This window comes from Balaenoptera ricei, chromosome 4 (genome assembly GCF_028023285.1).
Source record: "Balaenoptera ricei isolate mBalRic1 chromosome 4, mBalRic1.hap2, whole genome shotgun sequence".
In the NCBI taxonomy this organism is placed as follows: Eukaryota; Metazoa; Chordata; class Mammalia; order Artiodactyla; family Balaenopteridae; genus Balaenoptera; species Balaenoptera ricei.
Window position 1 is genome coordinate 27,650,874 of NC_082642.1, and position 16,330 is coordinate 27,667,203.

Below are 16,330 nucleotides of genomic sequence, written 5' to 3' on the forward strand. Positions count from 1 at the left end.
ACATTGGGTCTACAGACACCTGTTACCTGGAAGGAATGACACCTAAACTGTGAGTTCACTAACACTTCAGCAGGGCTGGCTGCTGTATCGCCTGGGCCACAGGCCAGGGGATATTGATGGGGAAATGATTCAGCAGCAGGGCTGGCTGCTTCTTAGAAGTGATGACGACTGAGGTAATTCAAGACAAAAAGTGTTTCCTCCCATGCATAAAGCTAAATTAATTAGGTCTGATTATGCAAAATAGGAGGTAAATCAGTCCTACTATTTGGACTCAAGAGTTCTGGCACCTTCTATTAAAATTTTTTTAAAAAACCAGTAGGAGGAATGAAATCTGTATCCCATAACAGACATGGCAGGCAGGCTCATTTTATTTCTAATTTTCATAACTCAGCACTTTTCCTAGAACTGGCACCAACTTTGCCTTGTACACAGGTCAGTAATTCTTTTCAGTAAAACAGGTCTCAGCAGAGGATCAGATAATGCAGTGGCCCCTTAGCTAGTCCTTCAGACGACTGAGTAAAGTGCATTTTCTCAGTCATCATGGAGGAGCAGGGATTGTAACTGCTGTGCAGGAGAAGACTGTGTAAAGGAGAGGCTGCAAATAAGGGCAGAGAGTCCGGCTCTGCTACTTACTGGCTGTGCCGCCTTAGGGAAGCTCCTGCGCCTCACCAAGCCTCAGTTTCCTCTCATGCAAAGTTAGCATAGCACAACAGTCTCATCTTTCAAGGGACCTGAGTTTTAAAGTCAGTGCTTCATACAATAATCAATTATAGACAAAATACTCTGTTTCTTTTTTGAGCACCAAATGAAATAGCTAGCTTGCACTTGGGGAGGGCGTTGTATGAAAAACATGTGTCCTTAAATATTTTAAGTCTTGGGTAATAATTCAAAGCACCAAGAGGTTCACAATCGGAGAGACACGCAGGAGCTGAGGGGCACTGGGGACTCTGGATTTATAGCTCTCAATCCGGGACATTCGCTTTTTGACAGAATTGTCAGGCAGAATTGCCTGGAATCCCTAACTTCCTCCTACTTCAGCTTCTTCATCACCCTCACATTCTCCCTTATTTGAATTCCAGCCAGTGAAATTCTAGTTTGATTGACTTCAACCAAAAGACACATCATCACATACACTTGCATCGAAGGGTTGTTGCAAGAACTGAATGAAACAATGGGTCTGTGGCAGCCACGGAAGGGCCCCTGACCTGTCTCTTTGAGGGCAAGCCTGCTACCGGTTGTGTGGAGAGTTGACAGCCCCCAGCTGCTGCCACTTCAGAGTCATTGCACGTTCATGCCAAGGCCACTCTCTTCCTGGGCAGCTCCCAGCCACTGAGAGCACGGTGGACACACGAGAGCCAGGCCATGTCTGCCCATTTTGGGCTCCTCTAAGGGGCAGTCTCTGCCCTGGGGTTCCCTCTCGGTGCAGCCAAGGGTTTTTTCACAACTGCATGGCAGGCCAAGGCTCTCACCCCATCCTCTGTTCTCCCCTCCCACCCTTGTCCTCAAAGATGCAGACCAGCATCATGGCTTGAGGCTCTTCCTGCCCATCTCACAGGCTTTTCTCTCATTTCTATTTCCATCTTGTCATCTGCTTCCCATAAGACCTAAACTGACATAGCACACAAAGTACTGGGCATAAAATGAAGGTTCTGGAAACGTTAGCTCTTATTGTTATAATAATTATGACTTGATTAAACAAATGACTCCACTAGCAGAAGATGCTCTTAGAGGTACCTACTCCCATGACAATCTGCTCCAAGAGTCCTCAGTGGAATCTTAGGCCTTGCTTAGCCTGTACCCATCTCTCTGCCCCTGTGGTGCCATTCCAAGGTCATTCTTGCTTTTTCTAATGCTTCACTGTGCAGAGAGAATTTCAAAATCACTGGAGGATTTGGTGAAAATATATTAAAAACTTCAGAATTAGCTGGGAAATGGGCCTCTACAGCTCTTCATCTTAGCAAGAACAAACACCATGGTCCTAAGAGCCTTCTCCAAACGAGTGTCAATGAAAGCCACATTCACTAAACAGCAGAGCCTTTCCGGAGGGAGTTCTGAGTCACATCATTATGGCCCACCTCATATGTACCTCACCGGTGCACGTGGGACATTGATTAGTCGTGGAGAGGGAAATGATGGTCAAGGCAGTAAGGGAAAGATGTAAAGGTCTACAGAAACACCCAGCAGTCCACAGCCCTAAAACATATCCATTAAGGCACATGAAACACTTTTCAGTGACAGGTCCCACAAATACTGTTGAGAACCCTGTTATGATGACAGCTATAAATTCCATTCTCTTGAGATCTGAGAGGCTGGTTCCAATTCAGTGACCACAGACTTCACAGACGAGCCATCAACAACATAAGGGCTTGTGATAAAGGGGCTACTGATGCTGTGCTTATTGAAGCAGAGAAACAACTGACAAATAGGTGCTTCACAAAACTGCTCTGGAGAAACCGCTGCTGAAAGATTGTCTTGGGTGGCACAAGGGACCCAGAAATCCAATGAAGCCCATGGCTGTCTTTCTTTTTGAAAGTACTTCTTCCATTAAAATAGAAACCATGTGACTTCTGTTCCATCTGAAGGAAGAGGATATCAACTTTGACCTGATTATTCACATAAAAGCCATGGGTATGATGACCACCTAAGCAGACCTTGGGTGCTCGGGTCAAGGGCAAGACTGGGGAAAGGGGAGAAGAGGCAAATCCCAGAGAGGGCTGCAGGTATCACCCAGTTTACAGAGCCAGCAGTGACTGGGTCTTAGTACAGGGTTCTGTAACTGTAATTTGTGTGTTGCTAATAAAATAACCTAAAAAGCGAAGGGTAAATACCCATCACAACCTCACACTCACCACCATTGGGGAAGGGGAAATTATATTGAAAAACAAACGGGGTTGTAATTACCTATCTCTAATACAAACTACTCACTCGACATGTCCCCGCCCGCTTCTGTTATGCCAAGTTCATTCTAGGGTGATATATCTTGTGTACTAGAAAAACCATTGGCTTGGAAATGTGATGGACCTGGGCCTGAAACATGGTTCTGACCCTTTTCCAGCTGCGTGGCCACAGGCAAGTTACTCCCTCAGAAATTCAGTTTCCTCATCTGGAAAATAGGGATAAGAATAACTACCCAACAGGGTTTTGTGAAACAAAACAGCAACATATATGTGAGAGGCCTTAGCATCTTGTCCCAATAGACTATTTAAAATCAGTCACAATCTATCAAACCACATGTTACAGAGGCATAGCCCAGAGAGCAAAATCGCTGCTCGATATTTATCATTGGCCCTAATAAATAAGAAAGGATATATTTTATACCACAGTTGTAAACTCTCACTTTAGCATTAAAGAGTTTTGGAAGTATCATAAAAAAGCCACAAGATGGCTACATAGCTTTATCATAATAACAGCTAATATCTCATGATTAATTACTTCATTAAATTCTGGGCACTATACTAAGTACTTTTTTGAAAATATTTTATTTATTTATTTATTTATTTATTTAATTATTTGGTTGTGCTGGGTCTTAGTTGTGGTCGGCAAGCTCCTTAGTTGTGGCTAGTGGGCTCCTTAGTTGCGGCAGGTGGGCTCCTTGGTTGTGGCTCACGGACACCTTAGTTGCAGCTCACCAGCTCCTTAGTTGTGGCACATGAACTCTTAGTTGAAGCATGCATGTGGGATCTAGTTCCCTGACCAGGGATCAAACCCGGGCCCATGCATTGGGAGCGCAGTCTTAACCACTGTGTCACCAGGGAAGTCCATATTCTAAGTACTTTACATTGATTACTTCATTTAATCCCCAAAACTATTCTGTGAGGCAGGAACCATTATTCTCTCTTTTTACAGATTAGAAAACTGAGGCACATATATATATGTTGGCATGCGGTATTTGTTTTTCTCTTTCTGGCTTGCTTCACTCTATATGACAGACTCTAGGTCCATCCACCTCACTACAGATGGCTCAATTTCGTTTCTTTTTGTAGCTGAGTAATAGTCCATTGTGTGTGTGTGCCGCATCTTCTTTGTCCATTCGTCTGTTGATGGACATTTGGGTTGCTTACATGTCCTGGCTATTGTGGATAGAGCTGCAATGAAAAAAAAAAAAAGAAAGAAAACTGAGGCACAGTGGGGTTTTGTAACTTGCACAAGGTCACATGACCCACAAGCGACAAAGGCTAGACTCGTACAGGCAGTTCGATTTCCAACCCTTGGTTCTAACAAGTTCTCCAAAGATGGGACTGCTGGAGGGGCTGGCAAAGTTCTACTTCTTGACCTCGGTGGTGTTTGCCATATATTTTATTCCTTTGTTTTCTGAAGTCAGTTTTATTTTATTTAAAACATTTTAAAGTAATAATGTTAGTAGCTAAAATTTTACCACTTGACGCTTTGGACAGAAATAGAGGATGTGTTTTGCACATCGTGTGCCTTGCAAGCACAGGCACAGAATGAAGTTTCTGTAATACTGTAACGACATTTGTCTCTGTTGTTTAGGACAGTGGCACAAAAGCAAATGAAAATTGTATTTTCAATTCGTGGTAGGAGGTGTTTCTGTTCACAAGTCCATTGGAAAAAATGGGGAAATGGTATAAAGAAAGTGTTTTTATTTTGGTATGCTGAATCCCCACTGCCTGGACTCTGTTTTTCTCAATATTTATTTGTTTCTCTCTTCATGTATTTGTCTCTCAATTTCTCTCTCTCATCCTTTCTCTCATCCCTTTCTCTGCTCAGCTCCATATCCATACCCGTCTATTCCCTTCTCCCTGCCTCTCTCTCCTTTTCTTAAGGAGAACTTGAGAACATTTCTTACTGGTTTTATTTATTGAATATTATGATGAATTGCTTACTCTTCATTAGAAAGGACTGAATGGATTGTGTACCACCTTCAGTTAATTCTCCTGAATTAAGTCTTCGTCGACATAGGTGCCCTTTGATTGACTTTTATCTTACTAGCTTAATGGTTCCCAGTTAGTAAAAAGCTTCTGTACCTTATGGAAGTTTAGGACTGGGAAGGTTATCAAGTTATGGCCTAAAAAGAAAATCAAGTATATGAGCGTAAATTGCCCAAAGTCATCTGCTTTTTCTTCACGTAACTCTTACTTTTCCCCTCTCCTGCAGACACCCAACAGTGAAATCACATGCAGGGCTGTTTCTTGGCCTATGACTCAGATGGGTCTAAGTCTTGTCATTGTTACAGAATCTATGGCAAGGACACAGACTCAGATATTCCAGCACTGTATGTAAGGGGGGATTCAGAGGTTGGAGTGGCCAGGAAGACCATCTCCTAAGCCCAGGATCTCTGGGCCTCATCCCCAGAACTAATTAGTGCACTGGGACATGACTCACAAATCTGATTACCAGACAGAAAAGTATTCAGTATAATTTTAAATATCCTCTTCCCTCTTCTAAAGACACATGTGCAATGTTCATTTGACAGCTGTATGTGGGGTGCTCCTCAGTGTGCAAACAGTGTAGCGTGTATCATCCTCTCACCTGAATCAGTACTGGGTGCTCCAGCCCTTCCCTCATCAACATATCCAGACCAGATTCGCAGAATTCCACAGGGCCCTGCCTGTCCCTCGGCCTTGGAAATCCAGACACATCACGTGGAGCCCGTATAACAAACACTAGTTCCCCATCCCCTACTTGGGTTCTAAGACTCCCTTGACTCTTTCTGGGAAGTCACAGCCTGCTCAGCACCTTGGACAGCCCCACCACCTCTGCTGGGAGCAGCGTGTACCTGTTGGTTTGTCCCGTAAGCAGGCTGGGGTTCCGCATCCTTGACCTCTTCCTCTCCCTCCTCACTTTCTTCAGAACAGGAGTCAAATGTATCATCAGAATACCTTCAGCCACAAGTGGGTCTTCTGGGATCTCTGAAATAAAGAATAAACAAAAATCAGATCCCACCAGTCATTAAAATTATGATGAGTCTAGGAACACCTCCCTCATGTTTTCCCAGAGACGTATATTTTGTTTGCACTGACAAAGTTTTCATGGAGCGTAGAGCTGAATCTTAGCTTCCTGAATGCACCTAGTGGAATGTAATAAATACTCAGCACAGTTAACCAGTGGAGGAAAGGAAGGATGACTCTGTTTGCAACCACCCTTTGAAAGTGGAAGAATAAAACCTTGAAAAGAGAAGAAATTATCTCTTCTAAAGTCTTTACCTTCAGAGGCATGAATCATTATTACAAACGAGGGGATTTAGGAGCAAAAGCAGGGTAAGATGCCTTGGCTGCAGGACCCTATTACACACTCACATAAAGTTTTTGCAGAGACAGTTGGAGGGGATAAATGTCAGCATTCTTCCTGGGAATTTCTTTTTTTTAAGAGAATACTAGTAGGGAGACCAGGCAAGAGGGATAGGATATATAGCAATAGCATTTTGGCAAGCTGAGGAAAATGTTAAAATTCTTTTCTAACAGGCTATGAAGGCTTTTGAGATGGAGTTCACTCTGGGGTATTACTTACTCACATTGATATGCAGCATTTATTAAAAAAGTAAGTAAAGGCCACCCAGTTAAGCTGATGCCAAGAAGTGGCTACCTAAGTTACTTGATGCAATATTATTACTAACTAAAAATATAGTTGGTGCTTATAATGGTCTTCAACCAAGAAAGGCCAAGAATGGATCACAAAAAAGCATAGTGATATCAATTCCAGTTTGCTAATGGGGACCTAGAAATAGAGAAATATCCTTGGGGAGGGGAGAAAACTAAACAATGGTAGTCTCTCTACCTCATTAAAACCATGGGCATTTTAGGCTTTGCACCATACTCTGACTTATAAACAAAATTATTCTAAATTGTAACACAGAGCACTGTTTTTCATCCCATTGTTGCTATTTTTGGGGTCAGAGAATCAAGGTTTGAATCTAGCTCTACAGCCTCTTCGATGAGAAACTTGGGTGAGGGATTTGAACTAACTGAGCTCTAATTTTTCCAGTAAAGCTGACATAAGGGTAATCTAACAGGGTAGCTATGAAGATTCAATATGATTCTTATGAAAGCATCTGTATGTAGGGAAACTTTATACAAATGTTCCCTTAATTTCCACATCTGTAAAAATGAACTTTTCATTAACTGATTCCAGAATCCCTTGAAAGTAAAATACTTAGTGTATGTAGAAATCCCTGACAAAAGGATACTTTAAAATCTTTGCTATCTGTAGTTTTCCATAGAACACAAGAGGCAGTACCAAGGAATCAAAACTGGTCAGCTCAAAAGACAAAAATTACATATATTCAAAACTGCCTTTGCCAGTTCTTTAGGAAGGAGCTTACTGGGAATCTCACACTTTCTCTTAGTAACGCCAACACAGCCTGTTCTCCCCTCAGATCACCTATTATCAGTTGAGCAACAGATGAAACAGACTATTTATATATAGGGGCCATGTTTTATAAAAATCTTTATTTGACTCACACTCAGAATGACAAGAGGATCACCACAAGAGAAGTATATAAAAACCAAAATCTACCGAGAGGACAATTCAGGTCTCCAGTTTTGTCCTCAAGCAGGGGCACATGCTCACTGAATGGAATGGTGGACAGAACCATGTGACTTCCTGCCTCTCTTTCTCCCCCTTGACCTCTCCCTGAGCCTCTGTGTCTCTTACACAGAGATGTCCATTCTCTCTGTCTCCCCACTTCATCTCATTTCCTCTCCCATTCCCTGAGTCTCTGTCTCTCTGACAGTTGTTCATTTGCTGACTCACTCATATTTTCTCCCTCTTTTTCTCTATCCCCCCAGCCCCACTTTCAGGCAAGAATATTTACTTTCAAGTTGACTATGAAAGAGTAAGAAATATCATTTACACTGTTGCCCAGTATACAGAAATGTGCTTGGATTTGTGTATATATAAAAACATCTTTATAGTTAAAACAAAAGCTTCATGCATCAAAATTTACCCATACTACAAATGATATACTCTGACATTTCACATTCTATTTAATGTGTTTTTTTGGTTTGTTTCTTTGTTTTGTTTTCTTTTGTTTTGTTTTTTAGAGTCACTATTTTTTTTTAATTTTTAAAGATTGAAGTATAGTTGATTTACAATGTATTAATTTCTGCTGTACAGCAAAGTAATACAGTTATACATATATATATACATTCTTTTTAAATATTCTTTTCCATTATGGCTTATCATAGGATTTTTGTGTGTGTATGTGTGGATGATTTCTGTATATATATATACATATATATATATATTTTAAACATCTTTATTAGAGGTTAATTGCTTTACAATGGTGTGTTAGTTTCTGCTTTATAACAAAGTGAATCCGTTATACAAATACATATATCCCCATATCTCTTCCCTCTTGCGTCTCCCTCCCTCCCACCCTCCCTATCCCACCCCTCCAGGTGGTCACAAAGCACCGAGCTGATCTCCCTGTGCTATGCGGCTGCTTCCCACTAGCTATCTATTTTACATTTGGTAGTGTATATATGTCCATGCCACTCTCTCACTTTGTCCCAGCTTACCCTTCCCCCTCCCCATATCCTCAAGTCCATTCTCTAGTAGGTCTGCGTCTTTATTCCAGTCTTGCCCCTAGGTTCTTCATGACCTTTTTTTTTTTTTTTTCTTAGATTCCATATATATGTATTAGCATACGGTATTTGTTTTTCTCTTTCTGACTTACTTCACTCTGTATGACAGACTCTAGGTCCATCCACCTCACTACAAATAACTCCATTTCATTTCTTTTTATGGCTGAGTAATATTCCATTGTATATATGTGCCACATCTTCTTTATCCATTCATCTGTTGATGGACACTTAGATTATTTCCATGTCCTGGCTATTGTAAATAGAGCTGCAATGAACATTTTGGTACATGGCTCTTTTTGAATTACGGTTTTCTCAGGGTATATGCCTGAGATATTGGGATTGCTGGGTCATTTTTTTTTTAAATTTATTTTATTTATTTTTTTATGGCTGTGTTGGTCTTCGTTTCTGTGCGAGGGCTTTCTCTAGTTGCGGCAAGTGGGGGCCACTCTTCATCGCGGTGCGCGGGCCTCTCATTACCATGGCCTCTCTTGTTGCAGAGCACAGGCTCCAGATGCGCAGGCTCAGTAACTGTGGCTCACGGGCCTAGTTGCTCCGCGGCATGTGGGATCTTCCCAGACCAGGGCTCGAACCCGTATCCCCTGCATTGGCAGGCAGATTCTCAACCATTGCGCCACCAGGGAAGCCCCAATTCTGGGCCATTTTTAATGCTAGTTGCAACTTGCTAAACTGATTTCTCAACCCACAATTTGAAAAACACTGGTTTGGAATGCTGACTTTGGCATCAAAAAGACCCTCATTTAAATTGAGACTCTGACATCAGCTTCATAACATTAGGCGTTATTTAAACTTTCTGCCCTTCGGTTTTCTCATGGGGATGGTGGCACCCGTCTCATAGAATCGTTGTGAACATTACATAGTATGATGGATGCAGTGTGCAGTACACATGGTATGTGCCCAATAAATGTAAGTTACTGATATTTAACATAAAACTCTGTAGCTTTGTCTGTAATGCTCAACACCAGGAAGAAAATAAATATAAGGCAATCACAAAGAGATATCAAGTTAAAATTTTTAACAATATTTTAAATAGAATCGCGTCTCAAAATCCATATGGTACCCAACTCAAATGGCAATAAGAAGTGGCTCCTCCTGCTGCCCTCCCTGCTGCTGGGCCCCAGAGGGACCCTGGGCGTTTCACACCCTCCTGTCCTCCCATTGTCCTTCCTGTCAATTAACTGGTTCCATCCCGGCTCCCTCCAGGCCACTCACAAGGAACCTCTACAACAGGGGTGAACGAACTTGTTCTGTAAAGGGCTGGATAGAAAAAGTGTTAGGTTTTGCAGGGTATACAGTCCCTGAACCCTATTTACAAAAGCCGGTGGCGGCCAGATAATACCACAGCTCTACCCCACAGACAGATGTTTCTCTTGCTAAATATTGAGCCCCACCTCCCATAACATGGCTCCCTCCATAACAGTCAGTCCCCTTCCCTCTCCTACCAAGGATCCCCTCCCAGGGAGGAGAGGAGGGAAGAAATGGACAGGGGGAAAGTGCCTAAGTCATGAAACAGACCTGGATGAACCCATCTCCAGTGTTTCTTAAGCAAATACCACTAACTTGGTGCAGCTCAGAAAAGGGTGCATTTTCAGAGGGAAAAGTCCAAAGAAATAAGTCAGCTCAAACTGTGTTTGTCAAACCCTGTGTTTTTTGAGCCCTGGCCCAATGTGAAGCCTTGTTAGGCTAAGGCTCATTTCTGCTGTCATGAGGGGGAAATGGTCTGTGATAAATAGCTTTCATTTTTTCGCAGCCTGAAGTCAGCCTCGTGACAGATGCTCAGGAGTGGCATCCAGATCTCTACTTCACTGGGCGGCAGTGACGGAGCATGTTTATGAAGGAATCCAACAACGGCTGCCTGAGCTTGAAGGCAGCTGTTGCAAATCCATGCTGGAGAAAAAGAGAAGCAATTACCCTGTCCCAGGAAAAGGATGCTCTTTGTCAGACCCTTCAGTTGGGATCCTAATAAAGCCCTTCCTCTAAGACTAAAGTGAATAGCAGGATCACCTGCAGGGCTTGTTAAAACACAGAGCTGCTGATCCAGCGGGTTGGGAGTGAGGCCTGAAAATGTGCATTTCTAACAAGTTCCCAGGGGATGCCGGTGCTGCTGGTCTGGGGGCCACACTTTGAAAGCTACTGCTCTAGGATGTGACTATTTCAAATAAAAGTACTATCATATACTATTACAGAAGCACCATAATAAAATGTATAAGACTCTGTAATATCTCTACATCTTCTAACATTTATATGTTAGACAAAAAAATGAAGAAATACGCTTTACTTTAGAAGAGCTCAAATTGTTGTGCCATTAGTTGTCTCCACGACTCACAATCTCTATGGAGTTATAGGGCACTATTCCCATTTCATTGATGGGGAAGAACAAAACTATGAGTCAGCATTCCAAAGTCACAGCACTTTACAGACTGTAAAAGCACATTCCTATCCATTATTCCACTTGATCATTGTAACAGTGATTCAAGTTAGACCAGGACAACCTTTTTATCTCAATTTTTAGATAATTAAAGTGAGACTCAAACAGGCTAATAATCAACCACAGGTCACATAGCTGCATGCATGGCAGACTGGAATGTAAATTACCTGAATCCTATCTTTATTCCACTGCATTAGTGCTATTTTATGGTTAGCTAGGAATTTTCATCTTTACTGGTAAAACCATGTCATATATAAAAATTGTGATTATCTTCCTCATAACTCTGAAAGATGTTAGACAACAAGGGATAGACTTTTGACTTTATGAGATAGAAAAATTGAAGCTTAGTCATCCTGATAAATTATCTGAAGGCAGCTGGCAATAGTGAATGCCAGGGGCCCTCGCTCAGACTCAGCCCAACTGTCACTCAGCCCAACTCTGTCTCAGATGTGCTTAAACTGGACTGTGGGTCAGGATCACCTGGAGGCCTTTGTAAAACAGATTCCTGGCCCCAAAGTCCACTGTTTCAGATTCAGCTACTCTGAGGTGGGGCCTGAAATTCTACTCAATGATGCTGCAGCATATTTTGAGAACTACTGCTCTATCTTTTGGACCTTCAAGGAGAAAATGACATACAAGTGCAACTGTTTAATGATAAATTCCCCAATACTCCATCTTTTATTGCACCTGCTCTTTAAACTTCTAAAATGATCAGGAAATACATTAAAGAATTTTTTTTAAGAGCCAATAAGATAAGAGCTTCGCCTAAAGGCAAAACCAAATTTCCTTTAAAGGAACTTAGTTATGTGGGAGGAATTTCTCAGCCTGTGAGCCCACCATCACCCTAAATGATTCTAGCCATCCATTTGCCTTGAGCAAATGCGGGTAACAAGCTTAGCAGAATGGTTCTCAAAGGGTGGTCCCCAGAAGAGCAGTAACAGCATCACCCGGATCTTATTAAAAATGCAAATTCTTGGGCCTCCCAGACCTACTGAATCAGAAACTGCACTGAGGGTCCAGCAATCCACATTTTAACAAGTCCTCCAGGGGATCCTGATGCACACTTAAATTTGAGAACCACTAGTTTAGCACAATGTAAACAGTAAGCTCCTGGAGGGCAGGAGTCCTCATCCTGTTCATCATGGTATCTCCAACCCACGGCTCAAAGCAGACACTCAAACTTCTTGTTGAGTAAATGAATGCCTACATCTCTAAGAGAGAGAACTTTCAAACTACCATATAGTATCTCATGCAAAGAATTTCCTAATGTTTATTTTTGGGAGGTGCAGGAGAGGGGAGGAGAAGATCGGGAGGAGATATGGATTTTTTTCCCGAGAGCCCTACTCTCTCCCTCTCTCTCACATCCTCTGACCTTATATCTCAGATGGAGTCATAACTCCAAACTGTAAAATATGTCTTCCTCATACTACCATCTCCAGCTACATCCCACAGGCCCGCCTAGTTTGAGGCCTCAGTTTAAGATTGCCCAGCCTGTGACGGCACTCGCATTGGACAGTGGCTTTCTCCAGGTGTCCCAGACTCTGCTGCAGCTGCAAGAGCACCCTGCCTCTCTCTGCATATCTAACAATACTGTCAGAATTGATTAATGTTTCATGACCAAATGACTTGTGATTTGGGAAATCCAACAGACTCACTTGCACGTTTCTGCCTCTTCTCCGAGGAAGTCAACAATATCCACAAAATACTTTTTAAAATGGTTCTCACTATATCCTCTATACGGGGAGGGTGGGGGTGAGAATCGCTTCATAAAGAGAAGATGCTCTGTATTTTAGCTATGGTGAGGCAAGTTGGGGATGAGTATGGGACCTTGGTAGCAGGCAGCTGCCCAGAGATGCCCTTCTTTATTTTTTCTTTCTGTCCGAGTTTTCTGAAGGAGGCAATGGCTCTATTACACTGAATCAGAAAATACTGAGCAAAATTATAATAAAAACAAACCGATTTATTGTTAGATCTTGATGTGGCCAATCCAAAGACCATGTTCAGTGACAGTGATCAGAATGACAACAGTCATTATTACACTGACAAGGCAGATCTCATAATTTCTTATTTTCCCAAAAATGGCATTTGTGGATGTGAAAAAGATTGCCCTAGTTCATTTTTTAATAAAAACATTTTAAATAAAGACATCATCTCACATGCAGGGAAAACCTGTGATTAATATGCTACACCATTCTCAAACAACAGGGTAAAAGACAATGCCTTGAGAAGGCACTTAGATGCAGACATTGTCTTTGCTGAGCTGGCTTGGTTTCCCCAAGGAGCTCCATCTTGTGTAAGGTGCAGACAAATTAGGGTAAAAAGACAGAAATGGAGCCCAAGTTAACTGGTGATGTCTGCTGCTTCTGAGAAAGACTGCAGAATAGTGACTAGGAGGGTCAGCTATAGAGGTAGACTGAGGTTCAAGTCTGTTGCTCATTGACTGTGTGACCTTGGGCAAGGCACTTCACCTTTCTGGTCACAGTTTTCTGATTTATAAGTGGGTGTAGTGAATGCTATTGATGCCCCACCCAAAGCTCCTTACCAAACACACTCCATCCACGAGTGTTGCCCTGCTCATCCTCCAGCTGCTATGAGCACCGACTGCTGTGTTAGTCTTCTAGGTTTGCCATGACAGAATGCCACAGACTGGGTGGCTTAAACAACCGAAATTTATTATCTCATAGTTCTGGAGGCTGGAAGTCCAAGATCAAAGAGCTGGCAAGTTTGTTTTCTCCTTGGCTTGCAAGTGGTTGACCCTCTGTGCACTGGTGTCTCTCTTCTCGTGTCTTAATCTCCCTCTCTTATAAGGACACTAGTCAGAATGGATTTGGGCCCTGCCCTAACAGCCTCATTTCAATCAACTTAATCGGCTCTTTTTTTTTTTTTTAATTTATTTATTTATTTATTTTTATTTATTTATGGCTGTGTTGGGTCTTCGTTTCTGTGTGAGGGCTTTCTCTAGTTGTGGCAAGTGGGGGCCACTCTTCATCGCGGTGCGCAGGCCTCTCATTATCGCGGCCTCTCTTGTTGCGGAGCACAGGCTCCAGACGCGCAGGCTCAGTAACTGTGGCTCACGGGCCTAGTTGCTCCGTGGCATGTGGGATCTTCCCAGACCAGGGCTCGAACCCGTGTCCCCTGCATTGGCAGGCAGATTCTCAACCACTGCGCCACCAGGGAAGCCCTTAATCGCCTCTTTAAAGGCCCTATCTCCAAATACTGTCTCATTCTGAGGTCCTGAGGGTTAGGGCTTCAACATATAAATTTTAGGGGAACACAGTTCGGTCCATACCAACTGCTAACGGAGTACAGATGCCCCCTTCTCCAGACAACTGCTCTCAGATCAAAGAATTTCCTTATCAAAGAGGTTAGGTCTCACCTCGACCCCAGGTGCAGTTTTGGCCGATGACTGACTGACTCAAGGTGGAGCCAACTCTGTGGTGTCATTCATGCCACGAGCTACTATGGAGGCTAGTCTGCAGCTGGACCCCATCCTTGCTCAGCAACTTCCGCTGCCCTGTCCAGACATACCCCCTACCCATCCCACCCCACCCAAAAGACACATACGTCAGAGTGAACATCTCAGCCTCTGCTTCTAAGCAACCCAACCAAAAACTTGGGGTATTATAATAATAATACCTTAACTTATAGCTACAACATACAATTTTATAAAAGCTAAGCGAGGTTATACAGTAATGTAAACACCCCTTAAAGGAAAATAGCCAGATGCCAGCAAGATTACATACTTTTATATTACACATTTAATCCTCAGACTTTCTAGAAAACAATAGAGCCCATTCCCATGGATACTTCTAAAGGGAATCCTTCATCGGCTATCAATTATATCTCTGACAGCTAAATTTTTTAATCTCTTGAGGTCTAGACTACCTTCCCTGCTTGAGGTCTTCTTAAAATGCTCTACATAGCATAGTGTCTTGCACCTAGTAGGTGCTTAATAAATGACCATTATTATTACCTGAGCAGGTAGAAAATGTGAGTTTTCTTATAGCTGACAAGAGTGCAGGGGGAGAAAATAGGATCCCTTCCACCAGAAATAAGAGGTGAGCTTTGGCCTTACTCCAGAAAAGGGATGCAGAAGGAGGGTGGGAGATTCAGAGCCAGCGAGACGGTGGATGGTCATGTGCTCTGTGAGATGCTGAGCTCATCAAACACGTATACAGGTGAGAAAGCTGGGTTTACTGTCTGAACCCGTAAGTGCCATGTGGAGGCCACCGGCTTCCATGCATGAGCTACAAGCAGAGGGAAGCCTGCATAGTGATTAAGAGGAGAGCTCTAGACAAGCTGCAGTTTGAGCCAAGCTTCCCAAATCTCCCAGGGATGGGGTCTAAGCTGGCATCTAGGGTACATCATTATTTGTGTGTAAAAGCAGCATTTATACAAAAAGGGCCAACTGCAGAGCTAGAGAAAACACTCCTTGGGCAGAGGCAGTTGGACTCCACCGTGTAGAAAAGGATCATTCCTAAACCCCAGGCTTCTGCCCTCCTGGGAGCTAATAAAGGTACCAGTCTCTCACCTCTGGACATATCTTCCCCTACACCATTAGAAGGAATGAACTGACCCTGAAACTTTGCTGTTTTGGAAAAGGTATTTTGTCAATTTTTAAACTTGAACTTACATTGAATTTTATTTTTCCTTTTCAATTTTTAAAAACCATCTGTCCCCCCCACAGTGAACCATGAGATGGTTTATCAGGGTTATGTAGTGACTCATCAGCTGGGCCTAGAATACCCTTCCCATTGGCAGCCACTAAGATTCTCACTGGAGCTTGGAAGTCATAGGGGAGAAGGGCGCACCCTAAGACCAGTGATCACTACTTCCCACGGTGAGTCATCCCTTCTGCGGGTACCAGGGGCCCCTGCTGGAGGTCCTGGGGAAGCCGTTACTCCATATGCCAAAGGGCTGCTGCATCTCTATTTCATTACACAATCCCCTTCTGGGCCCATGGGAAGCAAATGTAATTTTCAGTCACTATTTAGTGGGGCTGGAGGCTTACAGCAGCGTATTTGCTAAGGAGTATTTTGAACCAACGTTCAGTCCAGGGAAGCATGTAGACAGCCCCCGGTGAAGTGAGCACTCCAGATTTCAAGGGAGAAATGAACACTCAGATCTGTGACTACCTCCAGTCTCAACCAGTCTGTCACAGATCTTGCCTAACACACTTTCCATGTCACTCTTCCCCACCAAGGACTTCCTCACTGCCAATAAAATTGAGTACGAAATCTTCAGCTTGGCAGCCAAGGCCTTTTATCATCTGGTTGCAACCTGCTTTCCCAGACCTGCCTTCTCCTACTGATGGATGTGGTCGCTCTCCGTTAAAGGTGGG

The 16,330-nt window shown here is 43.0% G+C and overlaps 1 protein-coding gene across 1 annotated transcript in view; it reads right to left on the reverse strand.

Annotated features, from left to right (window-relative positions):
- NEK11 (NIMA related kinase 11) overlaps nt 1–16,330 on the reverse strand; it is a 273,104-nt gene that overhangs the window by 93,920 nt on the left and 162,854 nt on the right. The window contains 2 exon segments of the mRNA XM_059920355.1: nt 5,738–5,841; nt 5,844–5,870. Coding sequence (XP_059776338.1) covers nt 5,738–5,841; nt 5,844–5,870 — 131 coding nt within the window.